The following is a 26,038-nucleotide window of genomic DNA, read 5'->3' on the forward strand; positions in this document are numbered from 1 at the left end:
GTTGTGTTGGTTCTGGTTCTTGTTACTGGATGTAACTCCAGCTCTGTGAGTGCGTGATTACATGCAGCACTTTTCGGTGTGTGTGTGTGTGTGTGTGTGTGTGTGTGTGTGTAGGAGGATTGAGGGACTGGAGCTCATGTCCAGTCTGCAGCGTCTGAACTTGTCCTACAACAGGATCGAACACGTTCCCGTGTGGCTCAGCAGGAAACTGCACTCGCTGCACACGCTGCACCTGCAGCACAACCTCATCACGTCTGTGAGTACAGGCCCCGACCTCTGATGGCAGCATGTTAAATGGGAATATTTTCTGCAACAGCAAACTGAAGATCTTTGTGCTGTGGACAAAACACTGATCAGATTTTAGAGCCCAAACAACTTATCAATGAATCAATGAATCAAGAAAGTAATCAACAATGATAAACTTGAGGAGGAAACTTGTGATCACAGCAGCGATGATGCGTCCAGCTGATGTCAGGTTCAGACCGCTGGTGTAAAACAGGCAGCGGGCTCGTGTCCTCAGAGAGTTTTCAGTTGTTGTAGATGTCTCATCTTCTCAGAAAGGCTCTTTTTCTTTCTCCTGGCCCAGACCATAATATTCACTGTATTTTGTCTCTATGGATGATGTCATCACCCACATCCTCCTCTGATGTCCCGACGTTAGATCAAAAACAAACAGATAGTAAACCTCAGAGGATCAGAGTCCATCACACAGCAGCGGCTGTCCACATACTGTTGTATAGAGACAAGACGCACGTGCAGCGTTTTTTCTCTCATCGCACAAACGCTTCATCTTAGAGCTCCTGAAGACATTTGTTGTTTTTGCTGATAAACGATCAAACGATTGATTAACGATCAGTAAACTTTGTTACAGTCGTCTCTGTGTCTGTGTGTCTGCAGCTGTACGAGCTGTCCCGGCTGCGCTCTCTGAGCAGCCTATCAGAGCTCTCCCTGTCAGGAAACCCCGCCTGCTCACTGCAGCACTCCCGCCTCTTCCTGCTCTACCACCTCCGGACACTGGACAGGCTGGATGAGCTGCCAATCACGCAGGAGGAGAGAGGACACGCCCACCAACGCTTCAGCGCCGGTACGACATTTGACATCAGAAACACATTAGAGAGTGTGACGGGACGGTGACACTGTGTTTATGTGTGATCAGAGGAGCTGGAGCGTCTGCTGCAGCAGGTGGACAGCAGCCAATCAGAGCTCAGCAGGCTGCAGCAGGAGCAGCAGGCAGCAGTGACTCGACTCCACCAGCAGGAGGAGACAAACCGAACACTCACGGCCCAGACAGAAACACACCGACACACACACACACTGCTGGAGCAAGAGCTGCACACCAAGAATCAGCTGGTACGACACACACACACACACACACACACCTCTGAGACCAGGTGTTTGACCTTTGACCTCTAAAGTCCTTCTGTCCGTCTCTCTTCCTCCTCTCTGTTGTTTCCTGCAGCTGTTCTCCGGAGCGGTCCGGTTCTCTTCTTCTTCTCCTTCAGTCGTTTCCTCTCTGCTGAAGGTAGAGGCTCAAACACATCACAGCCAACATGTGATGTCACACTGTGACGTCACACTGTGACGTCACACTGTGATGTCACATGATCAGAATGATGTCAGACCTCGCCGTGTTAATAAAGTGAACCCCTTCTCTCACTCTGGCTTCTTCCTCTCTCCACCACCTGTCTGTGTTCTTAGCCCCGCCCTCCTGTCTCTCAGCTGGGCGTGGCCTATCAGGTACTGTGTCATGACATTAACATTAATCTCCCATCATCCCTAGCTCTCTCAGAGCCTCAGACTCCTGCAGTTTGATCCCAGGTAGCTGAGAGGAGTGTGTGTGTGTGTGTGTGTGTGTGTGTGTGTGTGTGTGTGTGTGTGTGTGTTTTGGCCTGCAGTGTTGATGCTCATGTAGATGATCAGGACCTGTGTGTCTGAGTGATATTTTAGCATCAGCTCTGTTTGCCGTGTGTTTTGTAATGTTCAGACTTCCTGTTTCTCTTCACAATAAAAGCTTTTTGTGTGTCTTCAGCTGGAGAAGACAGCGTCTGAGTTGACGAGAGCCTTTCACCGGCTGTACGAGCTCGAGCAGGAGCTCACTTTCTACAAGATAGACACCAGACTCAACCCTCTGCCCACCTGCAGCATTCAGGTAACACACACACACACACACACACACACACACACACTTCAGACTATCACAGCTGTAGTGTCTGTATGGTCCAATACTATTTTTTGACTGATAATCAATATCTGAGTGAAAACCGGTGATGGAATGTAACTAAGCATGTGTACTTGAGTACAGTTTTGAGGTACTTGTACTTTCCTTGAGTATTTCCATTTTCTGCTATTGTGTACTGATTGGACACAACCTGTCTGATTCAGCTGATCAGTCACATCGTTACTTTGTTTCATTCTGACATTTGATTCTCAAACAACCACAGATATAAAATATCTGAATTAGTGTTGAGTTTTGACTCTCGTCTGTGTCATCAGGACGTCCACTCTCTGGACACTGTGGACACTGTGGACACTGTGGACTCTGTGGCTGAGAGTCCGTACATCGGCAAAGCTCGACACATCAGGAGAACCATCACCTCCTCCTCCTCCTCCTCCTCCTCCTCTCCCTCCTCCCTGCAGACCCCGGATCAGCTGTCTCCTGGAGACATGGAGTCATCGCGCCTCCTGCTGGAAGAAGGTGAAGGTAGGTGTCGGTTTCCACTGACTGAAGCTTCAGCTCGACGCCCTGACGATTCCCTTCATCTTCATCCACGTCAAATAAAATCCACAGGACCGCTCGATAAAGTTCGACAGTTAACTTCAACAAAAGGAAATCATAAAGTCATTACCGACTAAAGCAAGAATCGTTTGGAGGTCAAAGAGCTGTGGCTCCACGCTCCTCTGCCTGGCTTCAACTATTCTCACCAGACTTTCAAAATAAAATAGTTACCTACTTCAAAAATATTACAAATGCAATATAAGTGAGATTTTACACATTTTGAAACTAGATTATCTCCAGATTTTAAGACATTTTACACTGTAAATATGAACTATGAGAATATCAACGTGCAAACAATTTAATATTCTTTCCACTTGCTTCTTAATCTCTGTAAATTTCTGTTTTATAAATGAATTTAAATGATTAAATTTAAATGACTTAAACATCATCTACACTGCATTCAGGCTCCCTTTCTTGCACTTGGCAACAGACAGAAGTGATGAATGGGTCACAGCCTGCCAGGTTTCGAGTTGCACGGTACCCGCGGTGCCAAATCGTAAAGGTTCCTACTATACTAGAAATTCTACACGACGGTACTACCGTGGATTACTATACTACCGGTGCCAGTTTCCGCTCCATAGCGGCGCCTCTGCTCTCCTCCCGGCTTCTCACTGCGTGCTACTCCCTTGCAAACAAACCCACATGGCAACTACTGCAACCGAACTACACAGCTGCTGAATGATTGGCTGCTTGCCTGTTGCTGGTGACGTCCGGGGATATGATAGGTTGTTTCGCACGCCGGGTCCACCCGTCTGTTAGCTGATTGGCTGTTTGTGTGTTTCTGCCGGCAAGAACGAACTCCATGGAGACAGCTCCGGGCGATGCCCCGGGCCCGAGCGGCGAGTCTGCGGTGGAAACTGCACCGATTCTCACAGCAACATTCTCTCTTAGTCCGGGTGCATGTTCAAACATTGCTCTTGTAGCCACAGATTTAACTTTGTGTGGTTATTAGTACAACCGCGAACAGTGCAACATGTTCCCGAGCTGCGCAAGGACATTTTTAAATGCCACCGGAGCTGATCATCGTTTAGAAAAGAAAACAGTAAGAGACAACTTTCAAATAAACCGCTACGGGAAACGCAAACCGCTAGCAAACAATGGCTCATAATCGTTTCTACATAAAACACCTGCAGTGTCGTCACCCAGATTTATACGTCGAATAGCAGGTTAGTTTGCCCTGTTTATTTTCTCATTGGCTAATATCAGGCTATATGCTCCGTGTACAGGCTGAGGAGTGAAGAGTTAAAGGATGTCAAAGTATGACTAGACGCACAAACACGCAGAGAAAAGGCCAGTGGTCTGTTTGTTTTTTTCAATTTTAACTTTTTAATAAATGTTATTCATAAAAATATTTGTTTCAGTCTAATTCCTACTTCACCAGTGTTGTGTTTATCATGCACCAAACAACATTATAAGTAATTAATAAGTATTTATAACTTGTACAAATACATTGCAGTTCATAAAAATAATGATAATAAAAAAAGGCTGCAGTATCGCGATAATACCTGGAACCGTGATACTTTGTCTGGTGTAGTATCGTGGTTACTCATTTTGGTATCGTGACAACTCTAGCCAGGTTCATGATCAAAGAGCTGGGACGAGCTCGTTACAGGGCCCCATTCACCCAACAGTTGAATAGGTCTGCCTTATGTTTAGGGAAAAGAAACGCTCTCTGGTTACGTCTCCCTCGTGTCCTCGTCCAAGATGCAAGAAGAATTAAATAGAAAGACGATGACCTTCAACTGAAACGCTGTCAGTGTCTTGATGACTGTTGTACAGCTGTGTTAGCTGTCAGTTTAACTATTTAGTCCAGATGTTGTGACGTGCACATGACACAAATGATGGCGGTGTAAACACTGGTGAAGTATAAGACCTTAATCTCACTGGTCCAAACAGTGTTGTTGTAGCTGCGTCATGCTCCAGGTCTCCTCCCAGAGTCTTTATATATCTGATGTGGACGAATTTATGCTGGTGAGAGATTTATTTTCCACTTGTGAACCATAAATTACTGGTGAGTGAAAATGAGCAGAGGCCGTCCTGATGCATGCAGCTTGAACCTCCTCCAGAAACATGAGTCCACTTATAAAAATAGCATCATGTGGAGAGCAGCAGACAGGACGGACTGGACTCCTGATGCATTAACAGGGGAATTAGCTCAAATGGTAGAGCGCTCGCTTAGCATGCGAGAGGTAGCGGGATCGATGCCCGCATTCTCCACGACTCTTTTAACCCTTTCTTCGCTCTGCTGAGTTCAGAGTGGTCAGCTTCTCCTCCACCAGCCGCAGGGAGCCGTCACAGCGCCAGTCTTCAGCTAACATCAATGAGAAACCATAAAGATGTCTGAAGTTATCACGTGGACGTTGTGTTAAGGTCATTCGCTCTCTGAGGTCAAGTAACTGTCAGGTTCAAAGATCAATGCTCACCTTTAATATGTGACAAGAGCTGCAACCGGCTCTCTGACACAGTAAGCAGACATTTAAAAAATAAAGTCACTACAACACAACAGCTCGTCTCAATCACAGTGTGTCACTGTCTTCTCTTCAGACAGTCCCCCCTCAGTCCTGATATTGTGAGACCTAAACCACCTTTTGTTCAGTTCATCCAGTTTATCTCAGAGTTGTAACAGACACAGTAAGCACACGTTAAAGAAAATTAAGTCAGTCCACATTCGCAACTCTGACAACTCGTCTCAGTCACACATCAGGTACCTTCAGGCCTCGTTGGCGCAGTAGGCAGCGCGTCAGTCTCATAATCTGAAGGTCGTGAGTTCGAGCCTCACACGGGGCAGCTGTTTTAAAATCAGATCAGGACACACACACGGTACCTGGTGCCTGACCTGGTGCCTGACGGACAACAACTCTGTTTTGAGAGTTTTGTCACAAGACCAGAAATGTGTTCGCCTTAAAAAGAGACATGAAAACCAACAACAGACAGTCCGGAGTGAAGGTTTGTTCACATGACAGGCTCGTCTGAGTAACTGCTAGGTGTTAGAGTGAGCATGCAGCTCATTAACATGTAAATATGGCTCAAAGATACGTCAGACTCTCACTGTTTGACTTAAACGTGCCATCAGACGAGGTGGCCGAGTGGTTAAGGCGATGGACTGCTAATCCATTGTGCTCTGCACGCGTGGGTTCGAATCCCATCCTCGTCGCATTAATCTTTAATCTGCTGATTGCAAATAATAAGCTCCTGCTTTTCTGCTGTTCTTATATCAGATCTTGTAGCTGATTTACAGCCACGCGTCAGTGTCATGATCAAAACTGATTGTTGTTTTATTGTGTGTGCGTGTGTGTGTGTGCGTGTGTGTGTGTGTGTGTGTGTGTGTGTGTGTGTGTAGCTGAGGCTGACCTGCAGTTGAGTCACACAGAGCAGCAGTCAGCAGCTGAACTGGAGGAAAACAAAACTCACAGACAGGTAACTGACACATTACTGTAACCAGGAGGTGTGTGTGGTTTCACAAGTGTGTGTGGGGCAAAATGAGGTCACAGCAACAACAACAACAACAACAAACACTTTAAATCCATAGAGCAAATATGCAGCTGAACTCTGATTGTGTTTTCCACAGTCATGCAGTTTGACAGCACGTCCTCACAGATGTGTGGACTCTGGATGATGATCTCTGAGGAGTTAATCCACAGGTTTCTGTACTCAGGAACAGGAGCCGCTGTGTTGCCTCGTCACTAAACTGTCCGTGGTGGAGCAGCTGAGTGACGAAGCTGACGAGACGAGGAGACGGATGGACAGACAGACAGAGGACAGCTGGAGGACAGAGAGACAGAAGGAAGAGCTGGAGACACAACTGCTGACTCTGGAGCCCACAGACCCACAACATGTGAGTGATTATCACAGTCTGGTCTGTTAGTGTCCACAGAGTGTGTGTCTGTCCTCTCAGGAGTGTGCGTCTTGTCTCTATACAACAGTATGTGGACAGCCGCTGCTGTGTGATGGACTCTGATCCTCTGAGGTTTACTATCTGTTTGTTTTTGATCTAACGTCGGGACATCAGAGGAGGATGTGGGTGATGACATCATCCATAGAGACAAAATACAGTGAATATTATGGTCTGGGCCAGGAGAAAGAAAAAGAGCCACGGTGACGTCACCAGAGTCTTTCTGAGAAGATGAGACATTTACAACAACTGAAAACTCTCTGAGGACACGAGCCACACAGGTCACCATGAACACTGATGTGTAGAAGGACACCTGAGCCACGGAGACAACAGCAGTAACACTCATGAAACTACAACAGGAAGGTGGAACAGCCTTTACTGTACCTGCTTATTAAATATGAGTCGTTTCTCAACATTACTCCTACAAGTGTAGTTTCTGTCAGGTTAAAGGATTATTGCTCAACTTTAAGACTTGACAAGAGCTGTAACAGCCTCGTTACACAGGAAGAAGACATTTTAAATACCCAGGTCGCTCCACAGTTACTCCAGTGACAAGCTGTGTCATTCACAGGAGTGCAGGTTTCAGGCCTCGTTGGCGCAGTAGGCAGCGCGTCAGTCTCATAATCTGAAGGTCGTGAGTTCGAGCCTCACACGGGGCAGATGTTTTAATATCATGTGATGATAGAAGTGGGACAGACATTGATTTATTGACTTAAATGGGAACTGTGTTGATATTCAACCAGTTGTCTATCATTACAGGTTTGGTACTATTGTCAGACTAACAATGTTGAGCTTCTCTCCATTATTCCTGCACCCTGAGCCTCCAGTTCACACCAGCAAACATCCACCAAATCATCTGAAATCTGTTGTATTTTATCTGCATCAACGTCAAACTGTTCCCTGTTTTGTATCTTCATCCACCGACACAAAGAGAACGGAGAGATATATATTTTACCGTTATCCACCAGCACTTTCGACTGCGCAGAGTCAAATCGAGCCTCGCTGATTTGCTGTTCCATCACCAGTTTCACTGCGCCGCGTTGAGCCGAGCTGCACCAGCAATGGACCTGTTCTGGAGTAGGGCAAAGCCACGCAATCATCAGTTCTGCTGTCTCAGTTCTGGTTATTGAGCCAAAATAAAACAGCTCAAAGACACAGAGTTCAGTGTAAATAACTGCTGATTGAAATGTGTGTGTTAAACCCTGATCGTCTGTCAGGATTAAACCTGCAGGCTGGATTCTTGTGGCTGTTTGTGTGCAGATGTCTGGAGGTTAACTTTTTAAAAATGAGATGATTCTTGTCCTCTCTCTGCTCTGCTCCTGTCCTGCACTTTGTCCTCTGTCCTCTGTCCTCCCTGCACATCAGAAACATGATGAACTCTGTCCTGCAGTCAGACACAGGAGACAGTGAAGGGTTAAAAGGGTTGTGGAGAATGCGGGCATCGATCCCGCTACCTCTCGCATGCTAAGCGAGCGCTCTACCATTTGAGCTAATTCCCCTGAGCCTGAAAGGAGCAGTCCACTGAAGAGCTGCCTGTGTGGTGTCACACTGTAGGTTTTATAACTGAGAACTGGTGTTTAAACTTTCTGCTCCTGTCTTTGAGGCAGCAGCAGTCAGTGTCCTCAGAGTCTCAGTAGGAATAAAACTGAATATCTGGAAAAAGCTTCAGACGGCAGTAAAACTTCTCTGTGTTCAGCGTTACATCAGAAACAGCATCAACAGGTCGCCTGCCGTCTCTTTAAGAACCTCGGACTCCTCCCCCCGGGGGAGCCCCCTAATCTGAGGGCCGGAGGCTCCCATTGGACAGAGGATGACCTGTCACCCTGCAGCTGCCTCTCTGATTGGCTGGGAGACAGATTTCCTGTGTTGATTCAAAGAGAGGGGGAGAGGAGGAGAAGTTTGTAACGGAGAGAAGAGAACAGATGAAGAGCTGAATGTTTCTGGATCAGAGAGCAGGAGAGATTAAGTTTACTGTGAACTGAGTTATAGAAGAGCAGGAGGAGCAGGAGCAGGAGGTGAAGGTGTGAAGCAGCAGCTCTGTGTGGTCTCTGAGGTGGACGACTGGTAACTGAACTGTGAGTACACAAACATCTCTGTGTGTGAACCAGTCGAACTCTGAGCAGGTTTCAGTCTGAGGTGTGATAGAGATGAAGTTGTAACTGAAGTCAGTGTGAAGGTTAGAGACGGACGTTACTGAGTCTGCTGATGAAGGACACTGTTGTCCCACAATGCACTGCAAAGAACATAAAGGAGCTGTCGTCCTGCAGACTGAAACATGTCAACAACTCTGACGTTCATGTTCCCCTCAGGATGAATCAGAACTCTGCTGGTCCAACATGTTCATGTGTCCACATTCCTGAAGAACTGATGACATCATCAGCCTCGGCTGGACTCTGTTAACTGACAGTTAGCTAATGTTAGTATGCTAACAAGCTAAACTAAGATGGTGAACATTACTGTGAGCATGTTAGCATGTAGCAGTGGTGTAGCCTCACAGAGCTGTTAGCGTGTAGCAGTGGTGTAGCCTCACAGAGCTGTTAGCATGTAGCAGTGGTGTAGCCTCACAGAGCTGTTAGCGTGTAGCAGTGGTGTAGCCTCACAGAGCTGTTAGCATGTAGCAGTGGTGTAGCCTCACAGAGCTGTTAGCATGTAGCAGTGGTGTAGCCAGAACCTGAAGGAAAGGCAACACACTGACCATCACATCAACCCTCATGACATGGAGAGCAGCAGAGGTTCTCCCTGCTCAGACACATGGAGGGAGGAGGAGGAGGAGAAGGGAGGAGGGAAGAGGAAGAAGGAGGAGGAGGAGGAGGAGAAGGGAGGAGGGAAGAGGAAGAAGGAGGAGAGAGGAGGAGGAGGAGGAGGAGGAGGAGTAGGAGAGAGGAGAGAGGAGAGAGGAGAGAGGACTGTGGTGTGCAGGCCAGGAGAAAGGTCGGGGGGTGTAAACAGACACAGATTCAGTGGACTGCTCCTTTAAGGCTCAGGTGAATCAGGTGAATCAGCAGCTCAGCATGTGAGAGGCAGCGGGATCGGTGTGGATCCTCCACGACTCCTTCAGCGCTTCACTGTCGGCACAGTGTGATGTCAAAGCAAAGAATCACAGCTGATCCTCTGAATCGTGACACTGCAGACATCGATCACTGAGTCACTAATGACTTCTTCTCCCCAGACTACAAACTAACTGTATACAGATCAGTTTGTTCTACACTGATCCTATTGGAAGTGGGTTATGGTAACCAATAAGGAAGCAGAGTGAAGTGATGAACCTGCTCTGATTGGCTGACGTCTCTCTCTCAGGCCCATGTGACCTCCCGGTTGTCCGGTTGCAGACGACTGTTGGACAGAATGAGCGGGACGAAGAGCGAGCTGGAGGATCGCCTCGACGACATGCTGTCACGCATCGCCATGGAGACACAGGAGATCAAAGAGCTGGAGCAACAGCTGACTGACGGTGAGGAGGCCGCTGACCAATCTCAGAGTCTCTCTCAAACTGGAGCCCTTGGATTGGCTGAGGCAACGTTATAAAATGTAACTGCTCTCCTCCTCGTTTTCCTTCTCTTTCTTCTCCTCCTCCTCCTCTTCTTCCTCCACCTCCTCCTCTCCTTCCTCCTCCACCTCCTCCTCCTCCTCCTTCTTCTCCTTCTTCTTCTCCTCCTCCTCCTCCTCCTCCTCCTCCTCCTGCAGGTCAGATATTGGCTAATGAAGCTCTTCAGAGGGATCTGGAGGGAATCATTTCAGGACTTCAGGACTATCTGAGAGGACTCAGAGAGCAGGTAGACACTCTAAACCTCAGGATGAAGGACACGTATTATTGTGTGTGTGTGTGTGTGTGTGTGTGTGTGTGTGTGTGTGTGTGTGTGTGTGTGTGTGATCTCTGTGACCTGTGTTTGTGTTTCAGGCTCGTGGTGCTCAGCAGCAGGTTCACAGTCTTCAGGCTGAGAATCAAAGTCTGCAGCTCCACCTGGAGGACACTCAGAGACACTGCAGACAGCTGGAGGACATGGCCAGGACACACACACAGGTGTGTGTGTGTGTGTGTGTCTCACTGTGAACATGGGACAGTTTGTTGTTTCTCTGGGTCACACATGTTGCTCTCTGTCCGTCTGTCTTCAGGACATGTCTTCCCAGCAGGAGGAGCTGTCTGTGTTGCGGATGGAGGCCCAGGCTCTGAGAGACAGACAGGTGGAGAGCAGCAGACAGCAGGTGGAGCTGGAGGCGGAGCTCCAGCAGCTGAAGGAGGAGCTAACCCGACAGATCACACTGGGACAGGTAAATCTGTGTGATCTGGCTACTTAAGATGCAGATATGTGTCAACGTGTAAATGAAGTGTTTTAAATCACATCTGGATTTTGTGTGTGTGTGTGTGTGTGTGTGTGTGTGTGTGTGTGTAGTTGGAGTGTGATGCGCTGCAGGCTGCTGCTGACAAAGAGAAACAGATCAGAGAGATCAGAGAGTCTCAGCTTCAGTCGTCCATCGACACGCTGCAGGTGAGTCTCCACCGCAGCTGCTCAGCTACAACAGAGACGTGTATGAAATTTATCCTCCAGAGTCCCAACAGACGTTCTGCTTCTGGTTCTGGTTCTGCTGGTGGCTCAAACAAACTCCTGCAGGTTATTTGTTTTTACATTTATTTCCTTTATTTGGTTTCACATCTTGTTACAGTTACATAATCATCTTTAGAAGTGTCCTTTCAGAGAGCGAAGCGTTTTTTCAGTTTTTAACCCAACACAAGATCAACAGAACCTGTGGACAGTTAAACAAATATAGACACGTTAAAAGAGTTGAAGAAACATTTTTAAACAAAAGAAGGGCGTTTTTGCGGAAATATACATTTTCCTAATTACTTCCAGTGTATGTTCCTGGAGCCTCATTGAAGAGGTAAATCTTTCATCACAGAGGTTAAATGAATCACACGGTGCAGCTGGAGTCTGGAGTCGTGTCCTTGTTGTAGACGTTGAACACAACAGAGTTCATCCCATTTAAATATAATTTTTGTCCCAAATATAGTAACTAATTCTGTAAGTTTTACTTTTGGACCGGGCCCAAAACAAGTGTTTGGCTTCCTGGGAGCCACAGTTCCTCCAGCAGCTGGAGCTGCCTGAGTGATGAGGTTTCTGCGCTGAGCTGAGCTCGATATCCTCCACTGAAGTTCACAACATTCCTTCCAAACTTCTTCTGAGATGCAACTGTTAGTTTCCCATTTTTGTTTAATATGGTGGCGCTTGTTAACTTCATCTCCTGGAGAGCTCTGTAGAAATTACTTTAAGCCCTTTTAAGTTTACTTTAAGTTTTATAGCCACTAATAAGAACCTTCATTAACATATTTTCAACTCCTGCAGGTTTTATTCTGTCCGGTGACCTCATAGTGTTTGACACCATTAGAGTAAATTACTGCAAATTTAGATAAAAACATAATAAATAGTCACTTAGCTACCAGCCAGCTTTAGTTCACTTAGTTGTCTGTATTCTCAAAAATGTAGTTACTGATTAAGTCGAAATAAACAAATATGAAACATGACGTCAATCTAAAGAACTGCAGTGTTTTCTGATACTTTAAAGGGGACATATTATGCAAAACTGACTTTCTCCTTGCTTTAGTATGTATAGTTGCGTGTCCGGAGTGCCTCCCCACCCCTTAAGCATGAGTTTTGACAACTAAGTCAATATTTTGTACCTGGCAGAGTCCGGAACTGAGTCTCTAAGCGAGCCGTTTGGATTTCACCCGGATTGTGACGTCACAGTCCGGGTGATTTGCACACTCTTTGCGTATCTCCTCCCACATTACGTCAGCTACCTGAACGAGGATCCGCCATTTTCTTCCCTCGCTAACTTGTACCGACAGCCTGACCGCTGCCATGTACAACCCGAAAGCCGAGCACTGCTGCTGTGTCGTCGGATGCAGGATCCTCCTGTTTCGCTACATCGCTCCTAACAAAGAGGATATCAGAGCGAAGAGGCTGCTTTTTATTTATCAGGGTCCAGCTTCAGTGAGCAGAAGCGTTACGGTCTGTGCCAGTCACTTCACCCCGGACTGTTTCAACAGCCAGGGTCAGTACAACTGGACTGGCAACGAGATTGTCCCTTAAAAGATGGATCCATACCCGCTGTCAGTGATGGAGCTGTAAGTATTTAAAAAACAGTGTAGTTTGTGTTACTTTGGCCGTTTAGCACATGAGCTAACGCTAACCGTGGATGTAAATATGAGGCTGAGCTAACATTACATGTGAAGTTATCAACGCTGGGCTTACAGGCCGGAGGATTCACCATAATGTGAATGATACGAAGCGTTAATTTGTCATATCAGCACTCTTTTAAAACATGACGGTGAATTGAGAAAATGAATCGGGATATTGAGATTTTATCGCTTCTAACCGGCCGGTGAACCACTGCTCGGCGGTGAACAAACAGAGGAGACGGGGTGAAATGTCTCAGTTGTTCGCGGACGTTTAGCTGCTGTTTCGCCGTGAACACGCAGAGGAGACGGTATGAACTGGTCTGTTATTCTCGGCCAGTGAGCTACGTTCATTCATTAGCATGTTGTGCTAAAGGACAGTGTGTAAGCAAACTTCTAGCAGCGGGTCTTGTCTGAATGCACTGCTGACTGTGAGACAGCCCGAGGAGCTGCTGTAGTTTGGCAGATGTCATGGCTCTGGGAGACTGTCCTCTGACCGTGTTTCTGTGTGTTGGTATACATGTAATACGTGTGTAGCGTTAGCCGTAGGCTACAGCTAACGGTACAGGCTGTAGCATTAGCTGTACCGTTAGCTGTAGGCTACAGCTAACGCTACAGCTAATGCTACAGCCTGTAGCGTTAGCTGTACCGTTAGCTGTAGGCTACAGCTAACGCTACAGCTAATGCTACAGCCTGTAGCGTTAGCTGCTGGCATGAGAGACCTGAGAGTATCAAAACGTTATCTGCAGTAAAGCAGTCACTACTTTGTTTTGGAGCCGGAGACAGCCGCTACCTGCTACATGTCTGCTGCGCTACTATCAGTTATATGCAGGCACGGACACTGAAAAGCTGCGCCGCGCTGTGTGTTGCTCGTTGTTGTTGTTGTTGTTTTTTCTTCTTTTTTTTCTCAACTTTATTGAAAGTTGCTGTGTGTCGCTCGTTGCCATGGTCCCGCGATGCCGTCCTCGCGTCTTCCGGTCGGCAGGAAGAAGTGGGCGGCGCACGCAGTAGCTCATTAACATAATGACAAACAGTCCCTGAATCCGGCCGCTGAGAGCAGCGCTGTGAAACTGGTGTGTGAACAACCCTGCTGTGCTCAATCCTTAGGTTTTTTGACCAAAGCATGTTACTATCAGTCCATTTAGACATCAAGGACCCATGTCAACAAGCAGAAATGAGCATAATATGTCATAATATGCAGTTTCACAGCAGATATTAAATAAACAACACACACAAACATAAACAAAACTCACAAAAACATCCACTGACTACAACAGCAGACCTGGGAGAATAAAATGCTCAGGTGCTGCACCAAAACCAGCAGCACATAAAGTCTCCTGCTGGACCCGCCAGAACATCAACATTTAAACTGTTTCTTCAGCACTGAGAGACATTAATAAACACTGTGGACGTTGGCTGTCTGTCTGTCTTCAGGATGAGAAGTCGTCTCTTCAGGACATCGTCCAGAGACTTCAGGACCAGCTGGACCAGACCAGAACTCAGGTGGACCAGATCACAGCAGCATTGTTGGATCCTGATGTTCAGAGTGGAGTAGAGGAGTTGGATCGGGATCAGTCCAGGTACCAGATGAGCAGTCCAGTCAGATGTGATTAAATGACCCATGATGCATTTCAGAACGTATTACGAGCAGCATGTGATCGTAGGGCAAATCAATATCACGATATATTGAGCAACTCACCTCGATAACGATAAATGAACGATAAGTACCTCCAGAACTGAAAAAGCCACTTTTAAGATTCACCGTAGTTTTGTTTCCAGGTCAAACTCATTTACAATGGAGGTGCACGGGTCAACTTTTCTGTAGCATCAAAATCGCGATGCGTCGATCCCCGAGTGCGGCGTAACATGAAGGAGAAAGCTCCATGTTACATCGGGGATCGGAGATCGACGCATCGCGACTGGCAGGACTGCTACTGCTAATGCTAACGTGAGTTGTTCAAAAACCTTCTTTTTAGGAAACTTTGTGTCCACAAACGATGTTCTCAATGCTCGTGTTCATGTGTAGAGACCCTGGTGATACTACGAGCAAAGTTTCATGTTGTGTCGAGTCTTCTTAGTGTTTTAAAAATAGCGGTTTTGATGCTACAGAAAAGTTGACCCGTGCACCTCCATTGTAAATGAGTTTGACCTGGAAACGAAACTACGGTGAATCTTAAAAGTGGCTTTTTCGTCGTAATTATGCTTTTACACAAAGGTTTGACTCGTGTTCATTCACAAAATAAGCAGAGGTTGCATTTTGGCAACAGTTACACATGAATATACTGGTAGCCTACCTACACACACAGCCAAACAAGACAAAAACGACTTTTTTTTTTTTTTTTTACATACCGAATATACCGACATGGGCAAAATGACGTCGGTTATCGTTGTAAATTTCGGTATCGGTAAATTTTCGGTTTATCGCCCAGGCCTATGTGATCGTGAAGTGTTGCAGTTCTGTTCATGTCAAAATGAAATTGTACCGACGAGGATGGGATTCGAACCCACGCGTGCAGAGCACAATGGATTAGCAGTCCATCGCCTTAACCACTCGGCCACCTCGTCTGATGAGCTGTTGGACAAGAGCACCAATGAAACTCATCAAATAAAACGACCATCGGTCTGTAAGTGAAGTCGTCTGTAAGTGAAGTCGTCTGTATGTGAAGTCGGTCTGTAACTGAAGTCGGTCTGTAATGTACCGTTTATGACACACTCTGCTTTTCTCTCTGTGAGCTCTGATTTCAGTCTCTTCTGAAGTTCACAGTACAAATATTAACATCATCATTCTCTGCTGAGCAGTCGACCTAAAGCTCAGCAGCGTGCTGTCTACAGTCAGCGTGTTGATGAGACTCAGACACAGTGAGGAAACATGAGCTGACCTTTGGAAGCAGACGGACAGAAATCATGACTCGGCTGTTTTTTTGCGGCGGTAGCGACTCGGCATGTGATCGATGTCTGCAGTGTGTCAGTGTCAGAGTGTGTGTTCAGAGCGAGTCTGCTCTCAGACACAGAGGAGACAGTGAAGGGTTAAAAGAGTCGTGGAGAATGCGGGCATCGATCCCGCTACCTCTCGCATGCTAAGCGAGCGCTCTACCATTTGAGCTAATTCCCCTGAGTCCTGCAGGGAGACTGCACCAACAGTCTGAGCTCGGACCAGCAGGGCCGCAGTCCTGGGACGTGTTTCTTCATCTTGTGTGAAGGTGGACGAGTTAAAGACGACACAGGACCGACCAGATCCTTCACCATCATACTTGCCAACCCTCCCCGTCCCAGAACCAGAGGACACATTTCTCACGCTTTCTCCCCTCGTAGTTCTCACAACCTGCTCCTGGTGCTGAATCCTGCTGTTCTGTTACAACTCGTCCTCCTCAGTTGGTGAGAGACGGACACACAAGTGGAGACAAGAAAGAATATTTGAACAATCCTCAGAAGGAGAGAGGCTTTGAAATCTGCCATGTTGATTTTCCCGTCACAGCATCAGTGGTGTGCAGACTGTCTAAAGGGCAACGAATAAAGTGAGAAGTGATAAATATTATTTCATGACACCAATTTCACAAGATACGCTGCAGGGCCGATTATCCTGAGTGTCTTCTGAGAATATAAAGTAAAATAAACATTATCTGACATAAAATCCTATTCACATTTTACTTGTTTTTTTATTTTCATTCTGTAAATGTCACCAGAATGCAGGAAACACAGTCCTTGGATATCAGTTGTTTGGGTGGTTGGACCCCTCAGTCTGAAGAGATGTGACCGGGCTCAGACTGAAGAATCCAAGAATCCTGTTCTTTGTGTGTCGTCACGTGTCCGTCTGCATGTTGTGCTGCTCTAAATAAACAGACTGCAGCTCTGGAGGATTCATCAGCAGCTCAGATCTTATGATGAATGTTGACTGTCTGTCCTCCTGCAGTCCTGTCAGGCCTCAGGACATGTTGTCCAGGAGTGTGGAGCAGCTGTACAGGACGATCCAGCAGACCAGAACCAGCCGGGAACAGCTCCAACAAGACCGCAGCCATAGCCAGGAACTGGACCAGGACCAGGACTCAGACTGGAGGCTGAAGGAGGAGCTGCAGACTCTGAGAGTCAGACTGCAGACGTCTGAGAGCAGAAACAGAGACCTTCAACACAAACTGGTGAGTATCAGCTGCAGTCCAGACCCGAACCAGAACCAGAACCAGAACCAGAACCAGAACCAGAAGCCGATCACAGAGATCAGGAGGAGGTTCAGTTTATTTCTGTTAAAATGATGATTGTTGTTGTTTGTTGATTATTGATTGTTGTTGTTTGTTGTTTGTTGATTGTTGTTGTTTGCTGATGGTTGTTGACCGTGTCCAGGAGGCGGAGCTGCAGCAGAGCTGTCTGCAGTGTCAGGACGTCCGGCAGGAGAGAGACACGCTGCTGCAGCAGGTCAGAGGACGTTCAGATCAACATTTATTCCATAAAACAATTAATTCATTAAATTGATTAAAACTGAATTTATCAACACAAACAGTTGATGAGTTCAGCAGCAGTAAACAACTATGTTCAGATTCTAACGTGTGACGAAGTGTGTGATAATAACATGAGGTCAACAGCAGCAGTGCATGCTGGGACTGACTGTGTGTGTCATGTGATCCAGCTGCGTTCACAGAGCGACGGTCACCAGAGGAGCCTCGGCCGCCTCAACAGGAAACTGCAGCAGCTCAGCAGGTCCATGTGTGACGCTGATCAGCTGACGGCCGAACAGCTGAAGACCACCATCGAACAGCTGAGAGCTCTGAACCACACGGTGGAGCTGCTGCACACACACACACAGCAGGTACACACACACACACACACACACACACACACACACACACACACACACACACACACAGTGGCAGTTTTTTTGTGCGTCTGCAGGTTGTGTAACATCACCGTCTCGTCTTTGTTTTGAGTCTCATCAGGTGAAACGTTTCATTGTTTCACACAAAACAAAAATTCTCCTGAAGAAAACTCTTTTTAAACTCTCAACAACAAGAAAAGATTTCTGTTTTTTCTTTTTCAGTTTTACACGTGAATCTTTTTTCCTCTGAGTTTATTTTTTCACTTCAGACTTTTATGGTCAAAATGAGTTTCACATAAACAAAAACTAGAAAAACAAAAAATGAACGAAAAACAATGATAAAAATCCAAAACCTTTCACTCTCTCACACATGAAAACAAATTCTCCTGAAGATTTTTTTTTCACGTCTTTTCGCAGATGAAAATATTATTAAGCAACTTTTGAAAGATTCTCCTGCAAAAGCTTTTTTCATCAGTTCTCAGGTCATAAACACAGCAGAGGAAACCAGGGAGATCAGACCCTCCGCTGTCCCCTCAGGGCGTCCGTGTGATGCTGATCTCGTATGCTGTTGTTATTGATCTCCTCTGTTGTGTCCGGGGATAAATAAATCTTTATCATGAAGGAATAACTGAGCTTTTGTAGTCATTCAGCCCTCCATCACTTTCTCTTTGTAAAAGCACAAATTAATGAAACGACTTTAAACCTCCTGTCACGCAAATGATCATCTTTTTTTAACATACGTTATGAATACAATGTTCACAAGTTTTTAATTTCTCAACCGAAACCTTCAGTTCAGCTTGAAGCATTAAAGTGGTTAAAATACAACACAAATTAACGTGAAAGTGAAATGCATGTGTAGAGATACATGTTTGACAACAAGAAGAAGTTTTTGCTGCTTCACAGGACGCGTGTTTGGCTCGGGGGGCGGGGCTTGGAGTCACCTGTGTTCCACGTGAGCTCCCGTTAAACCTCTATTTTATCCGAAAAACATGAAGTGTAATGTTTTTCATACAACAGCAAACTATCACTAAAGTACGTCGGATAGTGGAACAAGTCCACGGCGGAGCCCTGATGGACACGAGGCTGGAGAAATGTATGTAGCCTAGTGGATCCTCCGCAACAAGGCCCGATACCTCAGAGTACTGCCAGGAGCCCAGCTAAAGTGACCCCGCCCTCACCTGCTTCGGGAGAGGTGGACGTTGAAGGCCTGAAACCAGAAGTCCTTCTTTCTCTGAAAGCGGACATTTCTACGGTGTTAAAGTCAGAGCTGGAGGCGGTGAGACGGAGATCATGAACAGCACCGCGGCGCTGAACCGAGGTCGACCAGGAGAAAGTGAGCGTCAGAGAGGGGGGGGGGCACAAAACACCGAGTGAGATGAAGCAGAGCTGAAAACGAAGTCTGGGGATGAGGAGATGCAACATGAGGATCACTGCGGACCGGGACTCCGGCTCCAGCACCGCAGCCTCCGTGTCGAAGCCGCTAACCGAGCTGCTGCAGCTGGATGAAGAGCTGATGATCCGCTCGCACCGGATCCTGGGGCCGAAAACCTCGCGCCATCATCGCTCAGCTGCATTGTTACCAAGACTGTGTCCAGAGACTGCGACACGCTCGCACTCGGGGTCCGCTCCGTTTCAACGGGGAACCAGTCACCATCCTCCCGGGCTGCGCGGCTGAAGCCCGGGCTGCTTCACACAGGCGAGGAAGCTGCTTCGCGACCGCAGGGAGTCCGGTACCGGATCTGTTTCCAGCGCGATGTCGGGTCACGTACAGGAGGGGGGACAGGGAGTTCACTGACCCGGACACAGCTATGACTTGTGTCACGAAGAGTATTGTCCCGTCCAGAGTGTGTGCTGGACTGATCATCTCACCTGAACATCTCACCTCTGTCGGCCTGGGGAACGTTGAGCAGTGTCACTGTGCCAGATGTCACCAGGTGCCATTCATACCACAAGGTGTAGTTTCTATACTGTGCCACTCTCTTATTGGTGGTGACCAGCTTGAACTGTGTGCTCATAGGCTGACATACTATTTCATGTTCAGCTTAGTGTTCCTACTAAAGCTCTGGTTTGTTGTTTTTGCTTAAAGGATATCCCGAGTTATTATGGACTAACTGAGTCAGCCATAGTGCGCTAGTTGTTAGAGACATTACACTTGTTGCACTGTTATTTAAGGAAGTTAATGTTGTATAGACTCGATACTCAGCACGATTAATCCACTAGAAAATGTTATGACATTTGGCAGCTATTTATTTCCTTTTTTAGAAGACACAGCAGCTGCTAACATTTCTATGTAACCCAGTTGTGTGTGCGTATTTCTAATTTTTTTTCTAATTATTATTATTTTTCCTTTATTATTTTTTATGTTGTCTTTTTCTTTTATTTGCCTAGATATTTTAATCATATATGTATGAATCTGCAGGCTCATGTTTGAATATGTGGAAATTTGCTGAGGGTCCAGTACTTGCGTGTGGGGGGCGCAGGGAAGTTGGTTGGTTTGTTTTTATGGACAGGAACCAGATTTGACTATTTCATGTGTGAGTTGTGGATCTTTTGTTTGTTATATTTGAAAAATAAAAGAGACCTTGATCAAAAAGAATAAAGACGGCTCATGTAAACACCTCAGGCAGGAGAACACACACACACAGTGAAGGAGCCTCAGAGACACACGCCAACACAGAAGCTGGACCACACCAGATCCAGATCCAGGACCAGGACCAGGACCAGGACCAGAGATGGAGGACAGTGGTGCTTCATACCTCCTGGACACAGTGTGAGACTTCATTTCTTTTATCTCAAACTCACAGATTACTGTAGACGTGTCCTCACTGTTTACTGCCGACTGAATGAAGATCAGTGAACACAGACAGAACTGAAGCAGCAAAGCCGTGAACTATAAATACTGAGTTTAACAGAAGGCAGAGAAACATAAGAGCAGAACAGAAACTGTTTCACATGATTGTTGCTGGAGTTTGTGTCTCAGAAGAGTCTGTAAATATCTTCACAACAGCAGGAAGTATCACTGAAACTCCATATCTTCAGGAAAAACTGATTCTCAACATACAAGACCATCAGGGACCAATAAACCGCCAGCTCTTTAAAGAGAGTTCTGGAAAGAGTGGCCCGGAAACACCATCTCTGTTTACTTGTAGAGCTACCTTCCTCCCCACTGTAACTCAGAGCATCATGGGAACTTAACCTTCTCTCTCTCCGTCTCTCAGGCTCCCAGTCTGGGCTCTCTGGGGACTCAGGACTCTGGTGTCGGGCTGCAGTACCTCAGTTCTCCTGAGAGGGGGCGACAGCAGGACAGAGCACCCACAGGAGGAGGAGGAGGAGGAGGAGGAGGAGGAGGAGGAGGAGGAGGAGGAGGAGGAGGAGGAGGAGGAGGAGAAGGAGGGTACTGGGTGTTTATCCCCCTGACACACACCGACTCTGACTCAGGTACAAACACACATTAACAACATGTTGAGATTCGACTACAGACATGTCCTGAACTGTAAACTGTCCTGCAGCAGAGTGGAGGGACAGCGGAGGAGACAGTCCTCCTCCTCCTCCTCCTCCTCCTGTCTCTGCCGGGCTCTCAGACGGTCACTCTCCACTGGTCGGACCTGCCTGGCTGCTCTCTGGTTCACCTGCAGCTGTCGTCTACAGTCAGCCAGCAGGAGGCGCTGCTCTGCACTGCAACATCCCCGAGCACAGAGACGAGGTCAGTGAGAAGGCGTGAGGACATCTCATGTCCTGATTATCCTCCGACATAACTGAGTTTCACGCTATTATCCCAAAAGTCATCAGAAAATTCTCAAAACTTGAAAACAAAAACTCAGATGGCAAAAACAAACTGAAGTCACTTAGACTTCACATTTAGTTTGAAAACAAATATTTTCATTTCAGCACGGAGAGAACACACAGTGATGAAATTTCACCACCATCAACTTATTGTGAATGTTTTTAATCACAATCTGTGGTAAAATCTTTCATCGTCCGGTCCATGTCAGTGAGTGCACCAGAGGACAATATTGACTGTGATAACCAATCAAATCATCGAACAGAATCAGACATTATGACAGCAGCACTCATTTATAACAGCTCTGAAATAAAACAGCTGTAGTAGTGGGTCACGTCTCCATCATAAAGGTGTGATCAGCGCTGTGACAAAACGTTTTCTGAAATAATTGAGAAATTCTTTCTAGATGAAATAAGCAGACTAGCAACCGACCTGAGACAGATTTGTATCATCTCAGTGCAGAAATGTTCACATCTCCTGTGTGTGTGTGTCAGCAGGAGGACAGGTGTGTGTGTGAGTGTGTGCACAAAGAGGCAGTGCAAGCGGAGGAAGACGAGAGGAAGAAGAAGAAACTACGACTGGAAACCAAACACCGGTAACACACACCTCCAGTTTTATGATCGTGATTTTCTGACTTTTGTACAAATCTTTTTTTATGTTGCATCAACTCGCATGGAAACAAACGACTTCTGCTCCTCCAACCTCCAACTGGCTGTTTCCATTTATAATTAAAGTTTTGTTCAAACAAGATGGCCGCGCCTGTTTGTTGACAGAGAGAGAGGGAAAGGCCGAGTTTAAATCTGGAGCCACAGACGTGACAGCAGCCATGTTGGAGAGTCGAGTGTGAAGCTGCTCAAACTGAAATGATTTAACCTCAAAGACGATCTGAGAGACGGAGGGTTGATTGTCCACATTGAACAAGTGAACCAGTGACCATCAAACGAGAACTGATCTGCTCAGTAGAGTTAATCTGAGTTTTGCCGTGTTTGTGTGTGTGTGTGTGTGTGTGTGTGTGTGTGTGTGTGCAGGAGTGTGATGCAGGTGTGTGACGAGGTGGAGTGTGTGGAGAAAACTCTGCTGAAGAGACGAGCTGAACTACGGGAGGCAGACAGGCTGCTGCTGGAGGCTCAGAGCTGCATAAACACCAGCAGAGACCAGGTACACACACTCACAGACACACACAGACACACAGACACACAGACACACACACGTCTACACAGTATCTCTCTGTGTCAGGGACCTAACCATGGTATAGACTTTGCATTGTTTAGGTTGGAGGTTATGAGGGTCGTCTCTCCTTCACCTTCAGGACTTAATTAAAAATGTTTAATCATTGTATGAAAAGTAAATGAAGGAGAGAAACACATTGTCAAACGGCTCCCTGAGGTGAGTTTAGTCCAGAAAACTACGATTGCTTTTAAACGAGGAAGTTGGTTTAGAGATAGAAGACAGCAAAATATTTCTTAGCTGAACTTTTTTACATATGTGATATATTTTTCTGCTTCACAAATATTTACTGTCATTCATCTTCTGACACCTGAACGTCAGCTGTTAACCAATGGGACTGTCTGATAATCGCTAGGATAAATACCATTGTATTCACAAGATTGTCAAATTTGTAGTAGTCACATTATTTCACTCACTGCAGTGTAGTTAGTTTCAGGTTGGACTGTGAAGTTAGTCTCAGGTTGGAGGGTGAAGTTAGTCTGGGGCTGGAGGGTGAAGTTGGTCTCAGGTCGGAGGGTGAAGTTAGTCTCAGGTCGGAGGGTGAAGTTAGTCTGAGGTTGGGGGGTGAAGTTAGTCTGAGGTTGGGGGGTGAAGTTGGTCTGAGGTTGGGGGGTGAAGTTGGTCTCAGGTTGGAGGGTGAAGTTAGTCTGAGGTTTGAATTCACAAATGTGTGTGAGAAGATGATGATTGGTATTTGTTACTTCGTTAAGAGTCGATAGGTCAAAACATTAATTAAAAATATGAGTAGTACTGAAATCCAATAAAAAGAGTCGCGTCTCATTCAACCATCACATGAAAACATTTTGTCATTGATTTTGAGTCAATGGGTCACATGACCTGGAAGCTAATGATAATCCGATATATTTAGTGTATTAATACAATACATTGTGTTGTGGGGGACAGATTGGGACACGACCTTCCAAGGAACTCATGACTGAGCTCGTGTCCTTCTCTCAAACACCTGTTTCTCCTGCAGGCTAGCTCAGCTCAGGACAGCGCCACCTGTCTGCTGGAGGCCATCAGGTAAACTCATAGCTGAACTTTGACCTCAGTTCACAGCATGTACTTCTTCATCAACATCATCCTCATCATCATATTAACTGATCCCCAGAGAGCTGCAGGAGGAGGTGGAGGAGCTGAGGAGGAGCAGACAGGAGGAGGAGGAGGCTCTGAGGGAGGTGAAGGAGGTGCTGAGGAGCAGAGAGGAGGAATTACAACAAGTCAGCACAGACATGCACTCAGCTACAGACAGGTACACACACACACACACACACACACACACTGATATGAACACATGACATCAGTTTCAGAGCAGCAGAGATTCATAAAGAAAGAATCACAAACTCTTTACACTGCTTTGATGTTCTGACTGTAATCTGAGAGAAGATAAAGACACAGATTGCGAATTTTATAAAGTAAAGTTAGTTTATATCAGACACGTATTTCACAGTAAAAGCCCCAACATTACAATTATGAAACATCTGGAGGTCCTTTATTGTGAAACATCTGGAGGTCCTTTATTGTGAAACATCTGGAGGGCCTTTATTGTGAAGCATCTGGAGGTCCTTTATCGTTCCATTGTGAGAGTTGGTCCAAATGTTTGTTGATATGTTTTCCATAATCAGAATAATGTGTGTGTGTGTGTGTGTGTGCAGGTTGGCTGATGTGCTGTCAGACTCTCAGGACACTCAGAGGCGTCTCGACTCCCTCAACATTCAGGTAAACTTCATCTTCGATTTATTGAAAACAATCAAATCTGTTTCTTTTTGTGTAATTCGGTCTTAATTCTTAATTAATTAATTAGATTGCTGAGAACAAACAGAGATGTTCTGTTTGAAAACTGACATTAAAGTGAAAATGAAGCTGAGACTGGAGCTTTGTTCTGAAGTTGAAACATGTCAGGAACAATGTGGTCGTCCTGCAGGTGGAGCAGCAGGAGCAGAGGCTGCGTCAGAGGACGGAGGAGCATCAAACAGCTGTGACCAGAGTGGAGGAGGTTAGAGAGGAGGAGCAACGACTGAAGAGCAGAGTGAAGGTAATCAGAGAGGATGAAGGAGACGGCGGTGGTGATGAAGTTATCATCTTTTTCCTCTGCAGGGTCAGAACACGAGGACAATTACAACAAACACAGTTGCTGGTGGATAGTAGGGCTGTCACTTTTTATTCGAAATTTGAAAATTCATTCGAATGTGGGGGGAAAAGTTCTTATTCGAATGTAATGACCTGTTTGAAATCAAAATGTACAGTCTATAAGCGCAACAGACCGTTTGAAGTAGTTTGCCTTGTGATCCAGCAGAGGGCGCTCTAAAACTTCACTATCAGCTTGACCTATTGCACGCCCTATTGACCCCTTGACCTATCAATTCAGCTAGTAATATTATGTTGTTTGCTATGAAAATGGAGGACACTAGCGAGCAAAGTCGTCCTGAGCGGTACAAAGCAGCCGTCTCACTCTACAACGACAACAAATCTGCGGACTCACCTGCTAGCTTGCCACCGACGTTAGACAGTGGAGACCGAGGCACCACAGACGAGCGGAGCTGCCGGAGCAACGTCAAGTGTACAACCTCGTCTGACTGCCTACTACTCGGCACACTCAGCTTCAGCAAGGGGGGGGGTGGCGGGGGGGTATTATTCGAAGTGACACGAATAAATTGCGTGTCACTTCGAATTCGTTCAATCTTGATTTTTTGAAAAAGTGACAGCCCTAGTGGATAGTAACTAAATACACTGACTGTTCTTAAATCCAGTTTTGAAAGCAGGACTTGAACGTAACATCTTTACATTGTAGTTTTACTACTTTTATTTGAAGCTACTACAGGAACTTCAATGTTTTGTTGATTATGGCGCCCCCTGTGGACAAAAGATGACAATGGTAAAACAAAGTAAACAGTTTTGGTGCCGTACCATCAGACTACAGAGCAGCTTCTTTCCTCAGTCCTCAGCACTCCACCATGAAAATAGGCGTAATTTTATGACTTATCCACCCGGATAAATAAATGTGATATCTCCACAGAAACAGACGATCTTCTCTCTGATGGTCTCTTTGTTTATGCCGGTCAGTGTTTGTCAGAGTACCAGTGTTAAAATACAGCAGCGTAGGATGACTCTGCTCAGCCTGCTGTTGTGCTGTGGACACTTCAGCAGCGCTGTTCACTGTCGTCAACTTCAGATTCAACAGGGCTTGAATCTTTCTGCTTCGCACTTCTCTTCCTGACAGTTTCTGAGCCACGTTTGGTATGTTTTTGAACCTTTCATTTGACCTCTGTGTGCCTCTCTTACCTTCACAGTTTGAGTTAGACTTGTAACTAATCATGGATGACGTGTGTGTAAAATAAATGAATGTGACTGTGAAGTAGGCTGAAACAAACATCTGTATGTTTTAT

At 46.2% G+C, this 26,038-nt stretch overlaps 1 protein-coding gene across 11 annotated transcripts in view; it reads left to right on the forward strand.

Moving 5' to 3' along the window:
• cntrl (centriolin) overlaps window positions 1–26,038 on the forward strand; it is a 37,810-nt gene that overhangs the window by 2,168 nt on the left and 9,604 nt on the right. For 8 of the 11 annotated variants that reach the window (XM_084360703.1, XM_084360697.1, XM_084360693.1 and 5 more), the window contains 26 exons: window positions 115–256; window positions 898–1,084; window positions 1,157–1,350; window positions 2,030–2,149; window positions 2,494–2,701; window positions 6,117–6,193; window positions 6,432–6,611; window positions 9,966–10,119; window positions 10,353–10,441; window positions 10,567–10,689; window positions 10,782–10,937; window positions 11,060–11,155; window positions 14,275–14,420; window positions 16,751–16,973; window positions 17,176–17,247; window positions 17,459–17,638; window positions 20,268–20,414; window positions 20,863–20,960; window positions 20,997–21,082; window positions 21,154–21,347; window positions 21,920–22,020; window positions 22,454–22,583; window positions 23,629–23,675; window positions 23,764–23,904; window positions 24,308–24,371; window positions 24,577–24,687. In XM_084360703.1, coding sequence (XP_084216829.1) covers window positions 115–256; window positions 898–1,084; window positions 1,157–1,350; window positions 2,030–2,149; window positions 2,494–2,701; window positions 6,117–6,193; window positions 6,432–6,611; window positions 9,966–10,119; window positions 10,353–10,441; window positions 10,567–10,689; window positions 10,782–10,937; window positions 11,060–11,155; window positions 14,275–14,420; window positions 16,751–16,973; window positions 17,176–17,247; window positions 17,459–17,638; window positions 20,268–20,414; window positions 20,863–20,960; window positions 20,997–21,082; window positions 21,154–21,347; window positions 21,920–22,020; window positions 22,454–22,583; window positions 23,629–23,675; window positions 23,764–23,904; window positions 24,308–24,371; window positions 24,577–24,687 — 3,466 coding nt within the window. The remainder of the gene's footprint in view (window positions 1–114; window positions 257–897; window positions 1,085–1,156; window positions 1,351–2,029; window positions 2,150–2,493; window positions 2,702–6,116; window positions 6,194–6,431; window positions 6,612–9,965; window positions 10,120–10,352; window positions 10,442–10,566; window positions 10,690–10,781; window positions 10,938–11,059; window positions 11,156–14,274; window positions 14,421–16,750; window positions 16,974–17,175; window positions 17,248–17,458; window positions 17,639–20,267; window positions 20,415–20,862; window positions 20,961–20,996; window positions 21,083–21,153; window positions 21,348–21,919; window positions 22,021–22,453; window positions 22,584–23,628; window positions 23,676–23,763; window positions 23,905–24,307; window positions 24,372–24,576; window positions 24,688–26,038) is intronic. The other 3 variants (XM_084360702.1, XM_084360701.1, XM_084360695.1) reach the window with 3 other exon arrangements.

This window comes from Pagrus pagrus, assembly GCF_965226575.1.
Source record: "Pagrus pagrus genome assembly, chromosome: 8".
Lineage (NCBI taxonomy): Eukaryota > Metazoa > Chordata > Actinopteri > Spariformes > Sparidae > Pagrus > Pagrus pagrus.